The sequence below is a fragment of the Heptranchias perlo genome, chromosome 28 (assembly GCF_035084215.1).
Source record: "Heptranchias perlo isolate sHepPer1 chromosome 28, sHepPer1.hap1, whole genome shotgun sequence".
NCBI lineage: Eukaryota > Metazoa > Chordata > Chondrichthyes > Hexanchiformes > Hexanchidae > Heptranchias > Heptranchias perlo.
The window spans coordinates 28,238,552-28,265,229 of NC_090352.1; the positions used below are offsets into that span (position 1 = coordinate 28,238,552).

Consider the following 26,678-nt stretch of genomic DNA (forward strand, 5'->3'; position numbering starts at 1 on the left):
GCTGGTATTTTTAAATCTTTCTTAACATGCATTTGAAACTGCCAACATTCACCAAACACGCAAATTAATGAATTTGCATTAATTCTACTTCCACCATAAATATAGCCACAATTATGATGTCTGCAACTTACAAAAGAAAAAAAAATCAATACATCATGGTGACCTAAAACTGGCCACTGGGAAAAGTGGAAGGCTATTGGCCTTGTGCCACTTGCTGCAATTTTTATAAAAAGACATAAATTATGCTACTTCCCAGTATCATACACCTGAATAAAATTACCAAGACCATGGGATTTGGTCATAAAATCACTATCAACCATGCCCTACCAGCAAAAACAGAAACTCATTGGAAATTTCTTATAATAAGAACTAAACATGTTGAGAGTGTGTTCTGAGCCACAACTCTCCCAGTTTATTTCAGATAGCCTATCAACCCCTCCTTGTGTTTCTACCTTTTAACAAAATACAAACAAACTTATATACGGAACATAGAATTTTCTTAGTAACACATTGCAATAACAGCACAATCATTAATCCACTTGTATGCGCATCCTCACTTACAAAAGGATCCTATGGTCACTAATGGCATCCAAAGTGAACAGAAACAGCTCTAGATATTATCATCATCACAATAATGAGTGGTGTAAAGGCTGTCCTTTAATTTTGGGGGTCACAAAGCATTCAAGCTTTTTTTTCGTAGTTTATGACATCATCTGAACTCCTTGATTAGATTACTATCGTGTAATTACCATTCTCCTCTACAGAATTTCATTTCTAACTATGCTTTGGTTCATATATTGCCCTCCTTCAATCTTCACCTTGATCTTACAGATCAAAACGTAGCACAATAGCCAGTGAAAAACACAGGGAAATGAACTTACTTTCGAAGATGCTCATGTTCTTTTAAGAACAGTTCTGTCCTTCTGTTGTTAACACCTGACCCACTTTTGTAAGATCTGAAGCAGAAATATGAAGACTTTATTAAACTGTCAAGGTAAATGATATAAAGTATTACTTTGCTTCCACAGGCACACACATTTGTCACAGCTGTTAAATTTTTACATACCAAGCTCAATTCTACTTCTCAACTTTGCAACAGACTACAGTATCTATCATACTGTAAATTTAGTCTGTCAACACTTTAATATATTTTAATGAAGTAAACTACAAAAACCACTAAGATAGTTCAATATTTTTGCCTGGGCTTACTGTTCTACGTCAGCGGATATTTTGGCACTTGAAAACACAAGTAATTTTATATTTAATGCATTTACTTTAACCATGGATAGGTCTCTGTAGTGTGGGCAATTAGTTTTGTTTTACTAAATTGCATGTTAATTTCAGACTCACTAAAACAAAATAGAAAATAAATTGAGCAACGAAAATGAAACAGATGTGAATTATCAAAGTCATGTAATGTTATTTGAGTGTTGTGCTTGCTGAAAGGGTTGTTAGCACAATTATAAAATACACAAAAAATTAATCTGTTTGGCCAATACATATTTCAAATGACTCACCAGCACAATTTGTTAGTTTGGATCCAATGAGCCTATATCAGTGCTATGGTTTGGCACCATATGTCTAAAGTAACAAACTACATGCAATTTGTTTTATATATGACAGTTCTAAACAACAATCGCTTACTCAATATCTTTCCGAACTGATCCCAACAAGTCTTCTCGTTCTCGGATGGCGATAAAATTTGCTTTGGTTTTATTAAACTCATGTGTATAATCCTGTGGAAAAACAAATTAAAACTATTAAACTATTAGAACAACTAGCTATCTATCCATGCAACTACATTTCCTCTTATACCACACCTCCTGTGAGACACCTTACATACATTAGGAATTGGAAAATACCCATCACTAACTTTCATGAGTGGGCCCAGCACTCAGTGGCCTAGAAATTTGACTGTGCAGCGCCCGTTTTTCGGATGCTGAACGGCCTTCAAAGATTCCAATATGGCGGGCAGGAAGTGCGCACTCATTATGAACCAGAAGTGCACCGCCCACCATATTGGTGTAAGCAAAAATTAAATCGGCATTCAGAACATGGCATTAGTCCCTTTGCATTTTCAAATAAGGGGCCTAATACCTGTTTGACGTCCCCCTCTCAGCAACATCGAGTTGCCCTGAAAGCAGCCAGTCCAGCTAGTTTCCTCTTCGCTGGCGAGTGCCTGGGGACACCCATTTGGTGTCCGCAGCTTGCCGCCTCAATGATAACAAGGCCCGAGGCCCAATATCACACGCGCATCGGGCCCACCCATTTAGGGTGGTGATCGTTCCCTGTGCCCCATCTCGGCTGACATGTCTACAGCTGCAAATGGCAGCAGTACTGATGCGGTCAGTGGGGGGGGGGGGGGGGGGAGGGTGGTGGAGGGGAAGAGGAGGGGGGTGGGATGGAATCATCTTCAGGTTGTTTAGCGCATACAGATGAAGCCACATGACTTTGATTATACCTCTGCTGCCGAAATCACAGCTGGCACGGGCAACTGTACTGTAACATTATAATGAGGCTATAAAAATAAGGCCTACTTAAAATTCTAGGTTCCAGTACCATCTGATATTATATTCCAATCTGACAAAAAAATTAGCAAAGGGACTGCAGTAGCATAAAACTCTACTGATTTGCAGTTAACGTTGGACTTATGTAATAACAAAGACAAAACTGAAAGCAGCTGCTCCTTTTGCAGTAATTAATGTCATAGCCTAGTCAATTTAATAAATTCAGAACCAACTCACTAAAAGGCAAGCCATTTTCAGAGAGCAGAACATTTGGACAATGGAAATGCTCTATGTACAGTATTCAGCACCTGCATAAAATTGATTTGCATAATTTTCACAAGATACTTTTGGAAACAAGAGCTGAGGTAAGACAAAATGGATCCTTGGTAGTCTTGTGAAAAGATGATAATTATGATTCTCTGGAGTTAAGAATATTTGAAAGGAACCCTGCAATGGATCCAAATATGGAAGGCATATGTATTAGATGCAAAGATCATAGCCAATGCTTATAGTACAAATCCTTCTTAACAATTCACCGACCAGTGGAAATAATCTTCCATCAGCTGACTCTTTGAGAGAGTTTTCCAATTAGACCCACTCCTCTATCCAGTTTGCCACCATCCAGTCCTTTGGTACAATTCCTGTTTTCAAAAATCTCCTCACAATTCTTAATATTTTGGGGGTAGGCCATCTGGCTCTGGTGACTTAGCAATTTTAAATCCCATTAACCCTTATAAGTATTAAAAAGAAAAGTGTATTAAATCTATTAGTTGTTCCTGAGGAATCTACACAGTAGACTGACCAGGTACACAATTCCAATACAAACTGATTCAGTTCAATATGACATAATTCCATTTCTGGAGGTTGCACAAAGTCCACTGTGATCATGTAAAAGTTGTGTGAACTTAAAATCTACAATACTGAAACCACAAGTCCCAAGTTAACAGAAACATGGTTATGCAGTTGTTTTGATCTGGATTGACAATTTTATAGTTCAATTTACCTCTTCACCACAAAATGAATCAACAGCAATATTTGTTGGCCAAAGTATACAGTTCTTAATTATGTACAAGTCATAGACATTGTGATTTCTTATCGAGTATGAAATTCAAAAATTGATGGTGCTATTGCACTATTTTTGTGTTTGAATTAAGAAAATCAAATGTTATACGACACTGGATACAAAAGGCTAAAACAAGCCAATATTATTACTCACTCCAAAAATTACAATTACCTAAGCCACACTGGGGATTTGATTCGAACCACCAAACAGCTGCCTTGGATAGGGCAAAGCACTGACTGGAACCAAGCCTCAAATGTTTGTATGTAACCTATCAAGACTTGCAAGTTGTTAAATTCAAAATGAATCTCACATTTCTTCTCCATTTTCAAGTCCGGTCAATGAGAAAGCCCACTGGTTCAGTCCTTAGTTGGTTTCCAACACAAAGCACTGCCACTTGTTCTCTTTTTACAGTAAAAGATGTTCTACAAACTGCTAATGACCAATAAATGTGTTCATATCTGAAGTACTTATAGTCAATGCTTGGACTACTATACTACGGATAAGAAAATGTTTAGGTAATGTTAAGCTCTGTATTCCCACTTTCCTGTGTTATTTTCATTGCTTAATTATAATTACTGGACAATTCAAACTTTTTCAGCATCAAAAAATTTTGAATTATCAGTAGACCATAACTCACTGGCAACTTGCGGGATATCAGAGGCATCAGGTCTCATTGCTGGAAGTCAGTGATGTATGTTGTGGGTCCAGTGACGTTTTTCACATCAGGATCCTTCCCAGTCTAGATGTACATCCCAGAACTTCCGAAATTATCAAACAAATTTCGTCACAAACAGATCTGCAAGCTGATGGGGCACCACACATCAGTAAACTGCTTCTCTTCTGGCTGCAAGAGCAAATGCAGCTGGTCTCCAGTCAATTTCCAAAGGGCCTCGTCCCTCCCTATCTCTGTAACCTCCTCCAGCCCTACAATCCACTGAAATCTCTGCGCTCATCCAATTCATCTTGCGCATCGCTGATTTTCAGCGCTCCACCATTGGCGGCCATGCCTTTAGCTGCTTAGGCCCTAAGCTCTGGAATTCCTTCCCTAAACCTCTCCACCTTTCTCTCCTCCTTTAAGATGCTCCTTAAAACCTACCTCTTCGACCAAGCTTCATGTCCTAATATCTTCTTATGTGGCTCGGTGTCAAATTTTGTTTGATAATGCTCCTGTGAAGCACCTTGAGACGCTTTACTACGTTAAAGGCATTATATAAGCGCAAGTTGTTGTTGCTGAGTAACATTTTTGAATTTCTCCTCACAGAAAGGAGAATAAAGGATTGAATTTTCGACACTATAGTTCCCTAGCGCAAAGTAATATTTATCTTTAACATTTCACAATATTTTGAAATTAGGAAAGTTTAATATTTTAACAATGTATTTGTTAAATGTATTTTAGCAATGTATTTGCCTCATAAACCAAACCAGTTAAAATATATTTTAACGTACTGTTTACTTCAACTTTATCATACACAGTACGCAAAAAAAACATTACCTTTCACTATGAAGTTAACAGAATTTCAGGATACCTTCATTAATTTTAATATGGTTCCCAAGAGAAAAGAATCACCTGAAGTATTTTATTGTGGAGCTGCCATTTTGTAAAATTGAATTTATGATGAATGTATGGTGCAAGGTTCTATGAAAGGATGAGGATATTACTTTCAACTACCTTTTAATAGGTTACCACTGTATTCTCACAACAGTGCCTATTTAAAATCCAAAACGTCCTTTTCTTGGGAAGCTATTATTCAGCAGGTTTCAGTTACCTTTCACTTTTTGCTGAGGTTGACATCTGTACATCCAACCTATAACTTGAGGATATTTATCACTCAATTAACAGTTTACAGTGTTGCATCAAATCTTCACTTCATGTAATTTATCTTCATTTATGTACAGCGATGATCTAATCTTTCTATATTATAACTGCACTTTCAGCTCTGTCACTTAGCAAATTTATTTAGATGGAAATTGATGGTTTCTCCTATCACTTCGATTTTAATTCACAGAGACAGAGACAATATATTCAGAAGCTGCACTGCCAGCATATGCATTTGGTGTTTGCAACTTCCCTCAAAATGTAGTAATTGTATCATAAAATGAAGTATGATGATACCTAGGATTACCTAGATCTATTTAATAAACTAATGCAGTATTTTGTCATAGCAGGTAAAATGAAAAATACAGTGAAAACACTCAAATACACAGAGGAAACTCAATAATAATTTAACGTATTCAAACATTTTTGAACTAATGGTACCAAAAAGTTGAAACAAACTTGTACATTGATTTGGTATAATTTCACATGTAAAACGATGCTCAAATGAATCCAACAAGACTCAAAACTTTTCATATTTTGAACTCAAAGACTGCCTTAAAGCTAGATCTCTTCCTCCCTTCCTTTATAGGCTTCAAGTAATCAAATTTCAAATTAACAGCTCCTCTTGCTATAGTGGACATTTGCAAGCTGATAATGTTCACTAGTGGAACAATTTTTCAGCAGCAAAATGTTGATTAATGGTGATATAAAACCTGTTATATGTACAGTGACTATTTGATTATCCTTGTCACCATATTGAAACGTAATGCTCAGTAACATAGCAGTCAGCTTATCACTGAAGGATTAACATCTACGTAGTAGTTAATTCCTCTATTAATAAACAGTATCCTCCCAAGCATGACTCATAAATCCTTAACCCATTCCCCAAACCTTAAATCTATCTCACCGTTCATGCTAAATGCATCATCTTCTTTAAACCCCCTTCTTTGTTCAATCAAATTTTAGTACTCACTTTCCTGTTCATTTACTACACTATTTGTGCCTCCAGATCTCATTTTGAGATCCAGAAGATCCATTTTTCCCTAAAATTGTTGTGAATTTTATTATAGGGCTCAAATTTACATAATCTGAAACAGAACGGTGTTTTTTTCCCCCCTCAAACTTCGTCCAGGTTCTCCCAAATTCTTACCCAATTTATCCGAGTAGCTGAGGCATACAGACTAGGAATGTCTCAAATTGTATCCCCAGTATGTGCTGATGATAAGCCTTGATACAATTGGCCCCAATGACCTTGGCTTAAGGAGGGGTAGATTATCCAGGATGCCTGATTGAAGTATGCATGAACAGGTGAGACAGACTCAGCTATAATTCACCCCACCTTTCCCCCAAGACTAATCGTTGAATAGCCTGCCAATACTGGCTGTCAAGAGTCACATGAATAACAGCTATTCAGGGGAAGTACTGGGAGGCAACCATGCCCGTACAGCTACCCCAAGAAGGGTAGCTGTACGGGCATGGTTGCCTCCCAGTACCTCCCTTTCAGAGAGGAAAAAATTGGAGGAGAAAAACAAATGTATCCATATTTTTCCCATATCCTGAGATGCTCCAACAATGAAATACTTGTATTTTCACATTAAGACCGGATTGCAATTTAATGGAGACACTTTTTACCTGTAAAATATCTCTGTGCCGTTGTAATGTGTGCATGAGTGCTGCATTCAATGATGTAACGCCAGGGGTTGAAGTGTATTCTGCCATTTTGTCATTTACTCCTGTGAGCTAGAGGCAAAAAATGAATAGAACATTGAAACATGTAATCACAATAAATAAAGGCAGTGCTAGCTATACTAGCACTTTGGCACAGAATTCCACAACAGTACATCTTTCTTTTCAATTTTTGTTTTCATTTTCCCTCCTTTTTAGGCACCACACTTGGTGCACTTTTCCTCTTGCTAAGAATACAGACAAGTAACATACCTCCAACTTCTCTGCTAATGTCAGTAGACAGATATGAATTAACATAGAATATTCAACTTTGCAAATTCAGGTGTGAAGGTGAATTCCTACTGCAGCCACATTGATGTGGGGATGGGTTGAGGAAAGGCTCATCACCTCTCAGTGGGGTACAGGAAAATAAAATCATGGTGTAATCATCCCTGGGCCACTCGTGGACATCTCCTTATGGTCAGCTCAGAGTGTCACTGTGAGTCCTTCTTTTCCATGGTCATTGTGTAAACCAGGAGAAAACATTACAGCACACTATGGAAGTGAATTCAACTCACTCCCAATCAGCTTCAACAACTTCTCCCAGTTAACTCCCAATGACAAGGATTAACGACCTGCTCCAGAACTTCAGCACACAAAACTATTCTGATACTTCAATACACAGAGTGCTGTATTGTCAGAGGTGCAGGGAGGAGATGTGAAAATGAAATGCATCTGCCTGTTGGTCAATATCCCATGAAAGTATTCAAAGAGCAGGAAATTCTCCTCTCATCATCAACAAAAACAGATTAACTGGTCACCATTCTCATTATTGTTTGTGGGCTATTGCTATGCATAAAATGGCTGCTATGTTTGCATAAAAGCAATTTCATTGTATCTTAAGTGTATTGGGCTGTTTTTGAGAGATATGTTAAGGTGCTATATAAACACAAATTGTTCTCTAATTCTTTGTAACAGTTTGATTTTTAACAGGGAGACTGACAACCTTTCTTTACATCTGTAAAATTCTGCTAAAGTCTCAGGTCTCTGCTCAGCACCTGAAACAATAAAGATTCATGCGAAAATGGACCAGATATATTTATCACGTGGAACCCTTCACACTGGAATGAAGATGCATGGTGCCAATTAAGGACAATAGCATTTTGGGTGATGAATTGGGGGGTGGGGGCGGCGGGGGAGGAAACAGAAAAAATGTAAAGAAAATCTGTACAGCGATGCATCTTCAGAAATGTTCTAAACCATGTAGTTTGTTTTATATCACTTACTCACATCATTACAACTGAACAGGCAAGCTTTGACCTTTCTCCCTCATTTTAAAAAAAAGTTAAGAGGAGAAAACATTTTGTTATAACTACAAGTTACTCAAAGGGAATTTAAATAGCTGATAGTGCACTACCCTAATGTTATATGGTACTTATTTTACACAATACAAATTGATTTTTTTCTCCAGCAAAAGGCAGAGTGGAGGATTGTTACATAATACAAATTATGTGCGTAAAATCAATCCCAGTCACTTACAACAATGCAGTCTCCAGGCCTGATTGACGGGGGAATTACCCAATTGTCTCCATTCTGGTCAGGAATAGTGGTCTCACTACATGCAGCCTAAAAAAGCCCTCAAATGCATAACACTCAAATGGCAAAGTACAATGTACAGATCTTATGTTTATGCAATGGATAACTAGGAGTTAAGAATTTTTTTTCATGCTAGAGAACCTTGATGGCACATCACAGAGGAGAAACATGGCAGTGCACAGTGATACAGCTAGTACATTGATAGCTGGATTTGGATCTTGGAATGTTTCAACACTGCAGGGGCCCTGGAGAAGCACACGTGTACAGCCTAGACTGTAGTTTAGCTGTTTCAATCATCTCATTGCTAGTAATCAATTCTAGCATCACATGAGGGCTGTGCAACAATACAACAAGCAACACTGGGAATTACAGATTTCATGTAATGCATTTAAAAATTATTTTTGAATTATTTTTGCTATAACATTCTCAAGTTTAACTATTGAAGTATTTCTGCACTATTCTGTATATTTTCTTTTTTCGATCTGAAATTTGACTGTAGAGGAGAGCAATAGCAAAGTAAAAGTCACATGCTTCACCTTAAATAGTATACCGTTAATTCACAAATGTTCTTTGTCAGGGTTCATTATTTATGCACTTCTGTTGGCAGGTTGTGATGGGAGGTCTAAAGACATATGGAGCAGCGGGTGAGTGGGGAAAAGTGGTCTGTAAGCATTCCCAACATTGTATAAGAAACAACCTCCACATATATAGCACCTCTGATGCAATGACAAAACCCAAGGTGCTTAACAAGGGGGAGGGGAAAGGATAGAAAAATCAAAACAGTGAGCAAGAATTGGGAAAAATGTTAAGGGAGGTGACCAGAGGAGAGCATAGATTTTGAGGAGGCTTTTGAAGATGCGGAGAGATAAAGCAAGGCAGAGCAGTTTGGGGAAATTGTTTCAGAGTGCAGGGTGTAGTTGGTGGCACAGTGGGATGGGTGACACACACACATGCACACGCACTAGTCAAGACTCAAAAGATGTCAACAGCTCCATTATTGTTGTATCATGTGACTACCAGCATGGTAGAAGACGAACTAGATGGACCTTTGCTTGGTCTTTTTCCATCTAGCAATTCCTATCTCCCTTTGTTTGAGGAGGATGAGAATTTTGAAGTCATTGCTTTCTGAGGAGGGGGGGGGGGGGAAAGGAAGGAAAGTGATCCAGTGAACGTTGCTACAATAAAGAGATATATAAGGAGGGTTTAGTAGAGAATAGGATATAGGCATGGAGTTCTGGATGAGTTGAAGTTTGAGTAAGATGGAACAGTACCAATAAGTAGTCCCATAAAAATTGGCATTACAATGCTCTAGAGACTGGAACTATTCATAACATGCTATCATTATACCAATATTTGACTGGAGGTTCAAGTTCACCTTGGCTAGCAGCTGTTCTATTTCCACAGCCATTGTCTCAAACATCCTGTCTTGGCTCGATCCATTCAGAAGAGGCGTTGTATCAGAACTAGAAAGGCGGAAAGAAAAACAAAACTAGCACAATAATACAAGGAAAAAGTAGGACCGTGTAGAAATTTCTTCACAGTGCCATTAAACTACTAATTTCATTAATTCACCCAAATAAACGAAGAGCAAAAATAATTTTGTTGACACAGAAAATGAAGTGCGTTGAATAGGTGGAATTTTGAGTCTATACATCATTTATTAGTTTTAAAGACTTTTTGGATGAAATATTTATTCTATTTAAGGATATTAATGAAATAAGTTCAACTGTCAGAAAAAATATAGTGTTGAGTTGATCAAAAATGTGGTTAAGCCTACTCTTAAAAGATTTAAAAGACTTGGCTTTAGGAAATATTCATCACCTGCACAATTTTTCTATGTTTTGAAAATCAATGTTTTTTTTCCTAACTTTATAACTTATGAGAAACTCATTTTGGCTTAATTAAGGAAAAACGAGCCTAGCCTTTTCTACCTCCAGTGCAAAGAAACAAGAGCTGTTAAGGATGGATCTGCTTTTGATAAGTATAACTTAAATTTCAAAATACTTAAGCAGCACACATTTATTCTGTGAAGAACCATTTATGGCCAACTGGAGGCTTCCTAAGAAGCAATCAATCATTCCTTCAATTAATGCAGGTACCTTCATACACATTGATTGAACAGCTTGTAAAATAGCTTGACATTTTGCAAGTTAAGCTTGAAATAGGTTCATTTTAATAGTACCTGGTATCACTCAGAAATTTTAGTTAAAAGAACTGAACTTCAAGTATCAATGAGAAGGCACTTGCCACATGTTCTATATTATAAAGCCATATAGATGTATACACATATGTATACACACACATACAAGAGAGAGCCTAACCACCTCCCCTTAACTTGCAATGGCATCACCATCACCGAATTCCCCCTCCATCAACTTCCTGGGGATTACCATTGACCAGAGGCTGAACTGGACCAGCCACATAAATGCCATGGCTACTAGAGTAGGGTAGAAGCTGAGTATTCTGCAGCGAGTGGCTCACTTCCTGACTCCCAAAAGCCTCTCCAACACCTACAAGGCACAAATCAGGAGTGAGATGGAATATTCTCCACTTGCCTGGATGGGTACAGCGGTAACAATACTCAAGAAGCTTGACACCATCCAGGACAAAACAGCCCACTTGATTGGCACCCCATTCACCAGCTTGAACATCCACTCCCTTCACCACCGGCATACTACGGCTGCACTGTGTACTATCTATAGAACGCAAGGCGGCAACTTGCCAGGATTTCTTTGGCAGCATCTCCCAAACCCACAACCCCCACCACCTAGAAGGACAAGGGCAGCAGGTGCATGGGAACACCATCACTTACAAGTTCTCTTCCAAGTCACACACCATCCCGATTTGAACATATATCATCGTTCCTTCATTGTCGCTGGGTCAAAATCCTGGAACTTCCTAACTAACAGCATTATGGCAGTACCTTCACTAAAAATTCTAAAAGATGGCTCACCACCACCACCTTCACAAGGGCAACTAGGGGTGGACAATAAATGCTGGCCTATAGCTCCCTCTACAGAAACTTCAGGATATCTGACTGCAGTATGGGCAGAGATTTATCTTTGTAAGCACTGTCCCTTCAACTGACGTATACATACATGATACAGTATAAACGTCAAATATTTAAAATGCAGCTGTCAAAAGTTTAGTTTATGAACTGGGATGCCTACTTGAGCTGATATTTGAATTTTGTTACAGCTAATGAAGATCTTAAATAAAACTGAACAAAGTGCCCTAACGTATATAAAATTTCAACATGCCTATAGTTAAAGAAAAACTTTAATGTCAGTGTAGCGAGAAATTTCTAATATATTCTGAAGTTATAGTTAAGCAGACACTACTATTTTCCTATTCAATGCAACTAATACTTTTCTGTTCTGTATCAGTCATTCTAAGGGGTAGAACAAATGCAAATATTTATTACAATTTTTATTTTAAAAAGTCTTGAAGCAAAAAAATATTGCATGTGAAGCATTACTTTACATTGACATGGTGCCTTACTGAAACTTTTCAACACACACAGACAAGGTAAAGTTAATTGAAGTGCAAAATTATCTGGAGATCTTACCAACCTACATCTCCCACTCTTTTGCTATACTCAATTATCCGGGAATCGAGTGTCTTTTTAATTACATCAAAAAGGAAAACAATTACAAAAAACCATGTTATATACATTTTTCAAAAGAAAAAAAATAAAAAGGATACGGTGAAAGGGCAGAGGAATGGAACTATATGGATAACTCTTTCCAAGAGCCAGCACAGGTGTAATGGACCACTTTCTGTGCTGCGAACTTCTATGACTATGTAAGTGAATGTTAATATATTTGTTAAAAACCACACAAAAAATGTATCTTGAAAATGCGAACAAGTCGATCTGCTAACCAGGTTACTGATTTTTCAATGCAATTCATTTGCTCAGGCCAGCAGAACTGAAACCACAGGGGCTGACAGATGTACAGTAGCAAATGTTGGCATTTTCTGGAGACTACATGTAATATCTCCTGTTTGTGGGCAAAATGGTGTCTGTTCAGAAATGAAAAAGACAGGTAGGTACCTTACTGTTGTTTTTAAATTGTGGCCTTTTCAAACTTCAAATAATGGAACCTCTTCACTGTTTGCCCAGATTTGTCTCTGAGATAAGGCATTATGATGTTACTAACATTAGCAAAGTCGTATATAGAAAACCCCAATCACAGTGCCACTTACAGGCGCAACAGGTAAATGCGGACAATTCTATAATGGGATATTCCATGAAAGGTTGACAAAGGAGTTTACAATGAATTTTGAAATGGAGTGTTGTGAACCATCTACTACTTTAAAAATATAATCCAACACTTGTGACTGAGTGGGTAAATGCACCAACCAATATAGTACCAATGCAGGCTTGATCCCTGGTTTGTATTGAGTTAGCTTATCCCAGTAGTTGAAGCTGAGAAAGTGCTATATTTCGCCCGAGTCCCAGGCTGGGAGTGGGGAGTCAAAGTCTTGGTCCCTGATTCAATAAGGCCTGCTGGAAAGAGAGGGTGAGGGTGTGATGACACTGGTGGTTGAAATGCCAAACAACCACTGTTGGCCACTCAGACAGGATAGGACTGCTGGTGCCTGTGAAACTGCACATCAGCATGAATGAGTCACTGGCTTTGAAAGAACAGGAGGAGAAAGGGGAGAAAATTTGTGGGAGTAGGAGAATTCTACGGTTCGTGTTTTGCAATGTACCATTTTACTGGAATCAGTAAAAGTTGCCACCCAACTTAGGAATCTTCTACAAACATTCATCACATTTCCAACCCTAATCTCCTCTGATTCTGAACGTGCTCATTCCGTTTCTCCACTCTACCACTGGAGGCCAATCTTCCAGTGATGATGCCACTGCCCTCTGCAACTCTCTTCCTAAACCTCTCCAAGTTATTGGTTGAGAAGCAGAGCCACAGGCTGCCAAGTTACCATACATCACTACAGCTAGGGAAAGAAATTGGACATTTTATTTCACAGGAATGAATGCGTGTGTACATCAAACTTGCTTGCATCTGATTGTTTTTAAAGCGCATTGGTCTGTACTATGAATTAGAATGCACTGTAATAACTTACTGATCATCTTTATCATTAGTGAGGCAACTAAAGAAACAGACCAAAATTGGCAGTATAAGCTGGTAACAAGCTACACAAGTATCACTTTCATCGTCAAATGTACCTCTAATGACTACTGACAGCAGCGCCACATTCCCTGACTTCACAATGCAATCCCTAATTTTAATTCATTCACTAATTTCGTGTGTACAATAGGAAGGGCTGGAAAAAAATCCAGTATTAAGTGGTAGAAAATAGGTTCAATACCTAATGTAGAAAATAAGGACATAACAATTGGATACAATCTAGTGATAGAATTTTACATAACAGTTTCGGCAAGGACCAATGAGACCAACTTATGGTCACAGTGAATCAAAAGATGCAGCACTGCTATATTTGATTCAAGCTGTGCTGTACGATTAGGATCAAATAATCACTGAATAAAGTTAATATGCCACGATAATCTTTCTCCCAATAAAATACTCCTAGTCCAGCAACTCATGGTATTCCCTACATGCTGAGACAGAATCAATTGGCCTAAGTTAAGTGCTGAAAGCAGGAACTAAAAACGCACTTAAAAATAAATCTTTACATGTTTCCCGGATGGATTAGCTGGTTAAGGCAATGACTAGCTGAGCAACCAGGAAGGACTCAGATTCAATCCCTGACCTGTGTTAGGCCAACTAATTTCATTTATGACCATATTAGAGGCACTACAATTGGCTCATTTCTCCATGGGTAGAGAGGAGGGGAAAAAATAATGCACGTTTCCTACTCCTGAAGGGAGGAAAGGCAATTGTTTTTGTTTTCGAGGGCAAGTTAATTTTAAGTATCTTTCAGTGGGTGTTAGCACCTGGTATGTAAAAGCAGAATTTGTGGTAATGTAGCTCTATAGGTGAACAGATAGTTAGATAGTTGCACCGTGATAGAAGACATGCTCAATATAGTTCTCAGAGATACTGTGAATTTGAACTTGGGCACCTCATGTTAGAAATCTTAAGCCAAAAGGTCAAATCACACAAAGATGCAAATCTTGCTATTCTCTATCTGTGACTCAATTGTGACCAGAACGGACCATTGTAACAGAGAACATTTGGAAGTCCAAAAGTAGTTGTAACAAGTTTGTTAAAATTTGTTAATATTTTAACATATTAGGTAATATACTTCTTATAGAACAGAAAATACATTTCCATGTTCCTATATTTTTTCTCAAGTGCTGCTTCTTTTCAGTCAATGGTTTGTAATAATTAATAGAAATTCATCAAGAACCTTAAAATTAGGTTCCAGACATCAGAGTGCAATTGCTAAATTTTTTAAATTAAGTTAGTTATAATTTAGAAAATCCATTAATATCTCCAATAGTTTGCAAAACGAAGATTTTTTTGAGAGCTCAAGAAAGGGAGGGGAGAGGGAAGAGCAGTAAAAAGAAACACAAAAAGATTGCTGTGTAGTACCTATACCTGTCGCGTCGCCCATCTCGTGTAGTGGCACCACTATAACTTGTGCAGAGTTTGCTGAAGGATACCAATTTCAAATCGAGTTCGTTCTCCAGTTGCCGAGCCTGCTTCCGCAGGTCTATATATGCAAACAAACCAAAAGAAAAGAAAAGCAATTTTTATCTAAACAAGAAAAAAAGGACATATTGGCAAATAGGACAATGCATTAGACTTTATAATTGTGGGTAAGTTCTCCCCATGAATATCCTCAGTGATTGTAATGGAACCAATGCCTGGAGTCAGAATGGTGCTAAATCAAACCAATTTTCCAATCCCCGTTCATTTGCAGTTTCTCAACCCCCAAGCATTTCATGATTTGCATATTTCTTCTGCAGCTGAAGTGTGCAAGGTGTGAAATGCATGAGAATTATGTAACCGCAATGGTCTCAGTACTTTAATCACTCTGCTTTACAGAAACTCCAGTCCAGTTTATCAGATAAGTATGCCAAGGTGTAAAATGTATGGGGCTAACAAACTGCAAATCAACTAGGGGATTAAAGTTTAAAGAACTAAAATCATTCCAATTCACAACACTGGGTATTTGTTACCTACCACATTTAGCACTTCATCATCTTAGCTCTCTAAGTGAAGAGCTGAGTCTGTGTTATATGCCAGCTATTTCGGTAAACAGTGCATGAGGTCTGAGAGATTAAGCACAGTAAAATGCTCTTAAAAAGTTTAAAATACACAGCTTTTCTAAACAAAGGCCACCAGTTTAGCATGGTTTCTGTACAGCACTTCAAAAATACATTGAGTTGACTCCAAACCCTGGGCAGATTTGCTACAGAATCTACATCATTATGCCACAAAATTTGGTTGGGGCTGCTATAGAAATAGGCCTTGAGATGCAGCAAAGTTACGAGGGCCCTAACTACAGAGTATTTATTTTAGGAGGGGGGGGGGGGGAAGAAACAATAAGCCGTATGCATCACAGGGCTGGGTTTAGGTTTCACACTTCACACCTCTTCAGTTTTCTCTTTATGCTACCAATCACAAAGATCATAACAGTTTTTACATTCAACTAACTGTAGCTCATCCCTCCAGAATGCCCCTGAAGTACCCCACTCCACTGCAGCATCTAAATGGTTCTTAATGATTCCAGGACTTTTGCCTCCATTACTCTTTCCAGCAGTCCATTCCACATGTTGATTATTCTTTGTGTGAACAAAGAACTTGTATTTATATAGCACCTTTCCCCAATGTACTTCACAATCAATAAAGTACTTCTGAAGTGTCAGTCTCAGCTCAGTGGCAGCACTCTTGCCTCTGAGTCAGAAGTTTGTGGGTTCAAGCCCACAACACAACAGCCAATTTGCACACAGCAAGTCCCACAAACAACAATGAGATAAATGACCAGATAACCTGATGTTGGTTGAGGGATAAATGTTACCAAGGCACTGGGAGACTCCCCTGCTCTTCCAATAGTGTCATGGGATCTTTTACATCCACCTGAGGGGGCAGGTGGGGCCTCGATTTAACATCTCATTGTAAAGACGGCACCTCTGACAGTGCAGCACTGGAATGTTAGCCTAGATTATGTGTTCAAGTCTCTAGAGTGGGACTTCAACCCACAAACTTCTGACTCAGAGGCAAGAGTGCTGCCACTGAGCCAAGGCGGACACGTTCTGTGTCCCCTTCTCCTACTCCAAATTTAATGAAGTAATTTTCAGATTTATCTTTCTCATTCTGTTTAAAATCTTTTATACCTCTCTTGCAATCACCTCTTGGACACCTTCTTTTCAAGACTAAACAGTCATTTTCTTCAGTCTTTCCTCATAACTTGGATCTATGGTTCCTATGTTCCTATCTCTTAAGACTCGAGATCAGCCTTGTGGCTCTTCTCTGTACTGCCTCCGACACTTGCATGCCACCCTTGTGCCTTGTTGACCAGAAGTGGACACAATACTGAAGGTGTGTTCTTACCAGAGAAGGACTTCACTATACTGAATGATGATTTTTGACACTGCAGGTTCTAGATGATGAATTAAGTAGTGCAGGAAATGCCATTGCAAGTGACATGTTAAGAGAATATGAATGTGCTGGCTGATATTTTCCCCCCTGCATTAAACCTTACATTGATGGGAACTGAACTGGCATCTCCCTCCCCCTCCCCAGTGCAGAGAAAGCCACCGTCTAGGAAGATAGAGTGCAATCAGGAGGCACAGCCATTTTAGCAGCACAGTGAGTGCAGTGGAGTCAATCAAGACTTAAAAGATGGAATATTTATTGTTGCATATTAGGACAAATAATTAAAAAGCTCTTCTGGTATCAATATCCTTCTAATGACATTCTAAAGAAGCTAAATGACCATGGACTTTGGTTGATTGCATCTGATTAAGTGCCATATTGTTATAGCAACATAGTTTTTAAGCCAGAAACAGGAGTGAGAAAAATAACCATAGATGGAAGAGGAAGAATCACAGCATGTCCCTGAATTCCATGACGGGGATTTTTTTTTCTTTATTGGTTCTTAATCTATCTTTATTCAGGTTACTGGATCCTGTTAATATTCATTCTGAAAGTCAAATAAAATATTTTTAATAGAACTTACAATAGATTCATAATTTCCAATTCACATTTTCATATCTTTTGTGCACGACTCTTCATATTGCATTCAGACTTTGCTTCTTCTGCCGCCTCCTTTCCATCTTTCAAATCATTTTTGTTTTCTTGTGCCCAGATACCATTTCCCAACCAAAAGGTAAGTAAGGTGACTGATCTCTGCTGACTGATCTCTGCTGAAACCACTTGATTCTACACCACACATTTGGTGATGTGCAACGGTAACCCAGGTGAGTCAGTTTCTCCTCCATGCCAGGAGGGAAATACCTTAGCTATCCTCTCCGTTCCATGCTATGACTGAGATTGGTAATTCACTGTGTGAGGGATCATGGTTACAAATTCACGTCCTGTCATTCAGTTAAATAGTACTTTGTAGCACCATTACCTGAACTGCTTTTTAAAAAATGATTTCTGAAACTACATTATCTACTACAGTAAATCCCTGTACACTTAACCCTTATAATGGGGTTCTAAAGAACAATCAGACTGTTCTCAATTTCCCCTCATGATTTAATATTGACATACAGCTCATAACAGTACTGCATTGCAGTTCAAATCGCGGAAATTTTTCATCTACTAATATGCAGCAAGACATCCACAGCATAACATTAAACAAGAAAACCTGCACATATCAGTATAAACACACCTTCATGAACTCCACTTCTATGCATTACATTGACCACCTGTTGGAGTAAGTTTAAAGCATACAAGTCCTGGTTCAGACAATACTCTCAGAGCTTAAGGCATCATCTCAACTCTTCAATTCACTACTACCTGTAATGCACTCCAACCTATGGTTTCTCCTATATTCAATGACTGCTTTATTCCATGATAACAAACAAAAATAATCCTGTATCAATGCTCCCTCCAATCATTTCAAAAGAAGCCTTTTATCACAGCCATCCTTGCATGTTGGCAGAACCATAATCATCAAAAGATTATTATGGCAGACACAACTAATTCTACACACAGCACCCCTATTTTATACAGAATGTACACAGCAGGTCCACCAGTAACTAAAGAGATAGGATATTGTTTTAGGTTAGAACCCTTTGACAAATCACAGAAATCTCTCATCTACTAATATCCACCAAGACAGCTACTGCATGGCATTAAACAAGAAAACACACCTTGTGAACTCTACTGGTATGCATTCCATGGACCACTTGATGGAATCTATCCACTGTATTTTCAGATGCTGACAGATATGCTGGGTATTTCCAGTATTTGCTGTTTCTACTGAAATATACTGGGGTTATACATTGTCTTGAACTGCATCATATACTCCAGTTTCAGAGATCAACTAAGTCATTTACTTGTATTTCATCCAGCAACCCAGCAGCTTTTATGTATAGGCTAAGTTGTACGAGGATGGACACAACATGTTCTATCTGCCCTTATTTTAACACGATATTTGATAAGATTTACAAGGTTGCAAACAGGTGCGGCAGTACAAAATGTAACAGGAAAAAAAAGTCAAGCTCTGGTAACCTTGGAAAAGAAATAGCATTACTATTTACAACTTTACACAGGGAAGGCTGCCCATTGATTGCGCTCCATGAAAATTGCTTCTCAAAATGTGAAAAATTTTGAATATTGCTGTGAAATATCACTGCACAGGTTCACTGATGTGTCCTTTCAAAAGCAATCCACAGGCTGATAAATGGAAAGCTCATAAAATGAAACAGACCACTTCTGAGTTAGCGAGGTGACAATTTATAAAGGTGCATATTCAATAACCTGTCTGGTAACAGGAAAACTGTAAAGAACTATTATGGTTCTGGGGAGATAATTCATTCTTTATGGACATAGTCTAAATTTAGAAAAAACACACCAGTACCTATCAGGAATCCTTGATAAAATTTGGTGAGATTCCTGTTAAATGGTCGAAATCAAGTTTGTAAGTTAGATCTACAGATGCTTCACAAAATATTCCATTTTCAAAAAGAATCAAGGGGCTAGATAAATGTAGTAACTTATTACATTTGAGCATTATTATATTACATTGTGGAGAGTAAACACTGACACAGACTGGTTGGGCCGAGTGGCCTGCTTCCATGTTGTTACTTCTATGTATGTATAAAATCCAGTAAATAAAAGTGACATGTAACCAATGAATCAGCTGGACACGAGTATAATAAGAGTAAAAGTGGCATAACTTAACCTTGGCTACTACTGTTCACGAATATTTTATGACATATTCACATGGAGTACAAGGTTTCCTTGCATTAAATGCATATACTCCAGGTGAAAAAATATTGTACATGCAAGGTGATTCAGTGGAAAGGGAACAGACATCAAGGCCTCTACACAAATCATGGACACTAGTTATTGCCCCAGACGCAAAATACATTTTTGTAGCTCCCACACATTCTAGCGGCTTCACTAGAATATCAATAAAGGAAAAATAAATCCTACAAACCAAGATACTTTAATGTTATACCAATACTCTAGGGGTGTAGTGGAGGGCACATGTGGGTATATGGTGTATGTCTTTTTGACTTCTGTTAATATGCATATGCTCACTTCTTTTTGGCTAAAAAGCCAAAATGTGCTCGCCACACAATGGTTAATTTTGAATTCTCAAGCGGAAGCAAAAGGAGACTGGTTTGTTCCCTCATTGCATCCATAGCCTTGCTGTGAAATAGCTCTTTCAAACCTCAGATGGTTTCTTTGTACATAGAGGTGACAACATGGAAACAAGCTATTTGGCCCAACCATGTCAGCATTTACCCTCCATGTGAGCAAATAATTCTAATTACATTTGCCCACCTGGTTCCCGGATCCCTTCAACCCCTTTTCCTTCACCCACCTATCCAATCTAATATTGAAAGTTGACATAGTTTCTGTCTCAACCAGTAACCCTCACAGTTATGCAAAGAAGCTTCTCCTGCCCTCTGTTCTAAATCTCTTACATTTAAATATTGTATCGGCAACCCCTTGTTTTTGACCTTTCAACTACTGAAAACAGTCTTCTTCTCTCTACCCTGCCCCATCCTTTCATAATTTTAAACGTTTCTATTATGTTTCTCCATAATCCGTGTTGTTCTATCAAAAGAGACACAATTTTCCAAGTTCTCATTCCTATTTGTATTTTCATTTGGGACCCCCAGTCATGGTTGAAAAACAGGCCATCTATCCCTCTAACTTTGGACTCCCCACAACTATCACCTAACTGTTCTTATGAGGAGTATCTCCACAGTTGCTATCAATTACCCTTCTCTCCGCCTCTATCATTGTCTTCCTTATAGGTGTTGCGAACTTTTACTATTTTACAGGATTTTCCTGTACTGGTTCTGCCTGTCTTTAGTACCCGTGGGCAGTCACCAACTTCCTCTCACCTGCTTCCCTACTGTTCTTTATCTGTCGTTCTTTATCTGTCGGGTAACCATCTTCTGAAAGGTGTCTTTCATTGACCTCTTCTCCGTATGTATACTGCAGAGTGTAGCCAGCTGGTCCTCGAGCTCAGCATTCTGACACTTCCTACATTGGCACTCCTCACAACCACAAGTAACTTCTGCTAATACATCAGACTGTTTTCACAATTGGAAATCACTTTCTATTTCCCCAGTCTTCTTTCTCACCAGTAAACAATACTGCAGTAGTTGCAGCAGGTAACTGTTTTGTCCCTTTTCTTCAGCAGGTCTGAGTGCTGAACTCTCTTTCCCCCAGGGCTTCAGCTCCTGACCTTTCTCTCTCTGCTTTCTCCTGCAGGCATCCAGCTCCTGAACATTCTTCCCCAGGCTTCCAGACGTTTCTTTTCTTCAATTTCTTCAAGATCAAAGTTCCAGGCCTCCAACTCCAAACATTCCGCTCCCGCTTTCCTATGGCCTCCAGAAACTAGCATCTCCCAACCTTTCCCTCTCCCACCCTGACTATCCGTGTTCTCCTTCCCTACTCACTCACGAGTTGCCATGTGCTCCTTAACTTGCCGTCTTCTCTAAATCCATATCTCAACTACCTGCCCATCCTCTTCTGTGCCAGTGTGGTGACAATCTCTCCTCCTGACAGTCTGCTATCTCTGTCATGACTACATCAACCACTCTCAACTCACCATGAACAATGGCACCCGAGATCTGCTGGTTACTCGCAAATGTGCAAACTATTTAATTTCCCTACTGATATGCCTGCAATTATTACCCCTGCATTACCCACACTGGCTGGTGCTTACTACAAGCAATAACATGTGAAGGGGTCAATTGACATCAAACTGAAAAAGGAAAGCCTAGGGGTATGGTCAAGGATATCATAGAATCATAGAAGTTACAACATGGAAACAGGCCCTTCGGCCCAACATGTCCATGTTGCCCAGTTTATACCACTAAGCTAGTCCCAATTTCCTGCACTTGGCCCATATCCCTCTATACCCATCTTACCCATGTAACTGTCCAAATGCTTTTTAAAAGACAAAATTGTACCCGCCTCTACTACTGCCTCTGGCAGCTCGTTCCAGACACTCACCACCCTTTGAGTGAAAAAATTGCCCCTCTGGACCCTTTTGTATCTCTCCCCTCTCACCTTAAATCTATGCCCCCTCGTTATAGACTCCCCTACCTTTGGGTAAAGATTTTGACTCTCTACCTTATCTATGCCCCTCATTATTTTATAGACTTCTATAAGATCACCCCTTAACCTCCTACTCTCCAGGGAAAAAAGTCCCAGTCTGTCTAACCTCTCCCTATAAGTCAAACCATCAAGTCCCGGTAGCATCCTAGTAAATCTTTTCTGCACTCTTTCTAGTTTAATAATATCCTTTCTATAATAGGGTGACCAGAACTGTACACAGTACTCCAAGTGTGGCCTCACCAATGCCCTGTACAACTTCAACAAGACATCCCAACTCCTGCATTCAATGTTCTGACCAATGAAACCAAGCATGCCGAATGCCTTCTTCACCACCCTATCCACCTGTGACTCCACTTTCAAGGAGCTATGAACATGTACTCCCAGATCTCTTTGTTCTATAACTCTCCCCAACGCCCTACCGTTAACGGAGTAGGTCCTGGCCCGATTCGATCTACCAAAATGCATCACCTCACATTTATCTAAATTAAACTCCATCTGCCATTCATCGGCCCACTGGCCCAATTTATCAAGATCCCGTTGCAATCCTAGATAACCTTCTTCACTGTCCACAATGCCACCAATCTTGGTGTCATCTGCAAACTTACTAACCATGCCTCCTAAATTCTCATCCAAATCATTAATATAAATAACAAATATATGTGGGTATACGGTATAGATCGACTTTAAATTTTTGCAGTCAAGCATATGCTCCCTTTTTGGCTGCTCTGAATGACAACCTATGCTTACCTCAGGCACCACCTACATGATGCAATTCGTCCCCCGCTGCAAAAACAACAGAAGCTACAGTTAGAGACCCACCAGAAAAGAACTGCAGTTGAATCTATTTCTAGAGAGCTGCCAGGAGCAGGAAAGAAGCAAAACGGGGAGTGGGAAAGGCTTGCCAGGTTCCGTCAGTTTATATTGTAAAGTTTTTAGTTTATACTGAAGTCAGAAGCTGCATCAAGAGTACAAGATGTCTGGTTAAGAAATTTACAGTAAAAGCTGATTGTATACCTCTCCTGCTCCAAATGTTCGTGTCTCTCACTCTGCTGTCTTTCTTGGCAACTCTCCAGCTATAAACTCCTCTCCTGTTTCTAACAGTGCCTCTTCCAATCCTACCAGCTCTCCTGCTCAGAGAGCTCTTTGCTGATGATTCCTGTACTGCCAGCTCATTTGATGATCCCTCTGCTCCCCATAACCTGGAGAGCACAACCCCCACCCACTTCTGCTGATGTTGGCTGGCTGGCTGGCTGCTGTTGGCGGTACTACTGGTGATGGCTAACTACAGGCTGCCAGGCCTTCCTGGTTTATATGGCTCAGCTACTTACTAGATAAACTCACTGAAACATTAGGAATCGTTCTGTGTGTTTTAACTCATGATTTGTTTTAGCACATTGAGATGGAATACACCTCAATGTTTACATATACATCAAAATCCTACTTCAATGTGCTGAAAACTGAACCAAATAAAGTGTCAAAAGTGTAAACTTTCTAGGGAGCAAACTCCCAAATCTTCCCCATAAAAAATAAACTTTATCCATGATTTACATGACAATGGTATCAGCCTTGTTTCATCAGTAACACATATGCCACTCAGTCCGAAGGTATAGGTTCAAGCTCCAAGCTCCACTCAAGACTTGAACACCTAATCTCGATGACACTCCTGTGCAGTACTGAGGGAGTACTGCAGTGTTGGAAGTGGGTCTTTTGGACGTTAAACCAAAGCCCTGTCTGCCCTCTCGAGTAGATGTAAAAGATCCCATTTTGAAGAGCAGGGGAGTTCTCCCCAGATTCCTTGACAATATTTATCCCTCAATCATCATCACTGAAACAGATTATCTGGTCATTATCACCTTGCTGTTTGTGGGACCTTGCTGTGCTCAAATTGGTGACTGCATTTCCCATATTACAACAGTGATTACACTTCAAAAGTACTTAATTGGCTGTGAAGCACTTTGGGGTCGTGAAAGGCACTATATAAATGCAAGTCTTTCTTTTACTGAAATCCTAGTGACATCTTTGCATTCACATCATTTTTACCAATAGCAGCACATGCACAGATAAGGTACAAAATGTTTATGTTCAATGTTTATTCAAAACAAATGTCAGATGGCAAGAAAATACATTTTAAATCAGAGGATGGAGGAATGCTAATGAAAAATAGGTTTAACATCAGCTAAAATGTACTACAACAACAACTTGCATTTATTTAGCACCTTTACAGTAGCAAAATGTCCCAAGGCGCTTCACAGGAGCGATTATCAAACAAAATTGAGATGTTAGGACAGGTGATCAAAAGCTTGGTCAGAGGTAGGTTTTGAGGAGCATCTTAAAGGAGGAGAGAGGGGTAGAGAGGCAGAGAGGTTTAGGGAGGGAATTCCAGAGCTTAGGGACCAGACAGCTGAAGGCACGGCCGCCAATGGTGGAGCGATCAAAATCGGGGATGCGCAAGAGGCAAGATTTGGAGGAGTACAGAGATCTCGGAGGGTTGGAGGAGGTTAAAGAGATAGGGAGGAGCAAGGCCATGGAGGGATTTGGAATCAAGGATGAGAATTTTAAAATCGAGGCATTCCTGGATGGGAGAACAGGACTTGGTCTGAGTTGGGATATGGGCAGCAGAGTTTTGGATGAGCTCAAGTTTATGGAGGGTGGAAGATGGGAGGCTGGCCAGGAGAGCATTGGAATAGTCAAATCCAGAAGCAACAAAGGCATGGGAGAGGGTTTCAACAGCAGGTGCGCTGAGGCTGGGGCGGAGACAGGCAATGTTACGGAGGTGGAAGTAGGCAGTCTTGATGATGGAACGGATATGTGGTTGGGAGCTCAGCTCAGGGTCAAATAGGATGTCAAGGTTGCGAACTGTCTGGTTCAGCCTCAGACAGTGGCCAGGGAGAGGGATGGAGTCGGTGGCTAGGGAACGGAGTTTGTGGTGGGGGCCGAAGACATTGGCTGCGGTCTTTCCAATATTTAGTTGTAGGAAATGTTTGCTCATCGGACAAGCAGTGTGACAAATCAGAGACAGTGGATTGGTCGAAAGAGGTGGTGGTGAGGTAGAGCTGGGTAACGTCAGCGTACATAAGATACCTGACACTGTGTTTTCAAATGATGTCGCTGAGAGGCAACATGTAGATGAGAAATAGGAGGGGGCCAAGGATGAATCCTCAGGGGACACCAAAGGTAACTTTGCAGGAGCAGGAAGAGAAGCCATTGCAGGTGATTCTCTGGCTACGACTGGATAGATAAGAATGGAACCAGGCGAGCGTAATCCCACCCAGCTGGATGACAGAGTGGCGGCCTTGGAGGAGGATGGTGTGGTTAACCGTGTCAAAGGCTGCAGACAGGTCGAGAAAGATGAGAAGAGATAGTTTACCACGTCACAGTCACATAGGATAAGGTCCGTTTCAGGACTGTGTAGAAACCTGATTGGAGGGATTCAAACAAGGAGTTGCGGGAAAGATGGGCATGGATTTGGGAGGCAACAACACGTTCAAGGGCTTGAAAGGAAAGGGAGGTTGGAAATGGGGCAGTAGTGTGCAAGGACAGAGGAGTCAAAGGTGGGTTTTGTGAGAAGTGGGGTGACGGCGGCAGATTTGAAGGAGAGGGGGACAATGGGAACCGTTAACAATATCAGCTAACATGGGGGCCAGGAAGGGAAGTTGAATGGTCAGCAGTTTGGTGGGAATAGGGCTGAGGGAGTAGGAGGTGGGCCTCATGGTCAAGATGAGCTCGGTTTTGCACATGAGAACATTAAAGTTGAAGACAACATGACTCACATTCCAAGTGAATAATACACAATTTGCGTGGAATTCTTAAAATTCAAAAGCACGGGGTTGATATCCATCCGTGTATAATGTGAAAACCAATGGACAGATCTTTACAGTTACAGAATGATGTGACCCTTGAGCTGCCCTGTGAGTGCACAATAATACGATTCTGGACATTCATACAGCTTCATGTCCCTAAGTGCCACTGGTTTAAAAAACAAGACGACAGTCCCGGCCACTTCACAATCTGTAAATAAACCGGTGCCGGGGCCTCCGCCGGCTGCGGGGTTTTCTGCCACTGTTGTCGCTGTACGTGGACTTTGGGACGTCGACAGGCGTCCCGGAACAGCCCCGGCCCAGGCCGGCGACGTGTTCAGCTTTCCTGCCACTCCGTGAACAAGAGGGGACACGAAGCCACCGACTTTACGGACAGTTCTGTACAAACGTACAACGGCTAGCTGCCCGATTGCCATCCCCGCCCCAGGAGCCGCTACCACTCACCTTCCCAGTAGTTGCTGCTCCCCGCCGCCATCTTTGTTTTCCAGCGTCCCCCCCCCCCCAGTTCTGGAGCAATTCATT

General features: G+C 40.0%; 1 protein-coding gene across 3 annotated transcripts in view; it reads right to left on the minus strand.

Moving 5' to 3' along the window:
• Window positions 1-26,650, minus strand: part of gosr1 (golgi SNAP receptor complex member 1) — a 105,983-nt gene extending 79,333 nt beyond the window's left edge. The window contains exons 1-6 of one of the 3 annotated variants that reach the window (XM_068008279.1): window positions 26,601-26,650; window positions 15,175-15,289; window positions 10,023-10,110; window positions 7,019-7,126; window positions 1,645-1,736; window positions 882-956 (exon numbers count right to left, since the gene is read on the minus strand). In XM_068008279.1, coding sequence (XP_067864380.1) covers window positions 882-956; window positions 1,645-1,736; window positions 7,019-7,126; window positions 10,023-10,110; window positions 15,175-15,289; window positions 26,601-26,631 — 509 coding nt within the window. In that variant the 5' untranslated portion in view covers window positions 26,632-26,650. Of the gene's footprint in view, window positions 1-881; window positions 957-1,644; window positions 1,737-7,018; window positions 7,127-10,022; window positions 10,111-15,168; window positions 15,290-23,085; window positions 23,115-26,600 lie in introns of those variants that run through there. The other 2 variants (XM_068008278.1, XM_068008280.1) reach the window with 2 other exon arrangements.
• Window positions 26,651-26,678: the final 28 nt, after the last annotated feature.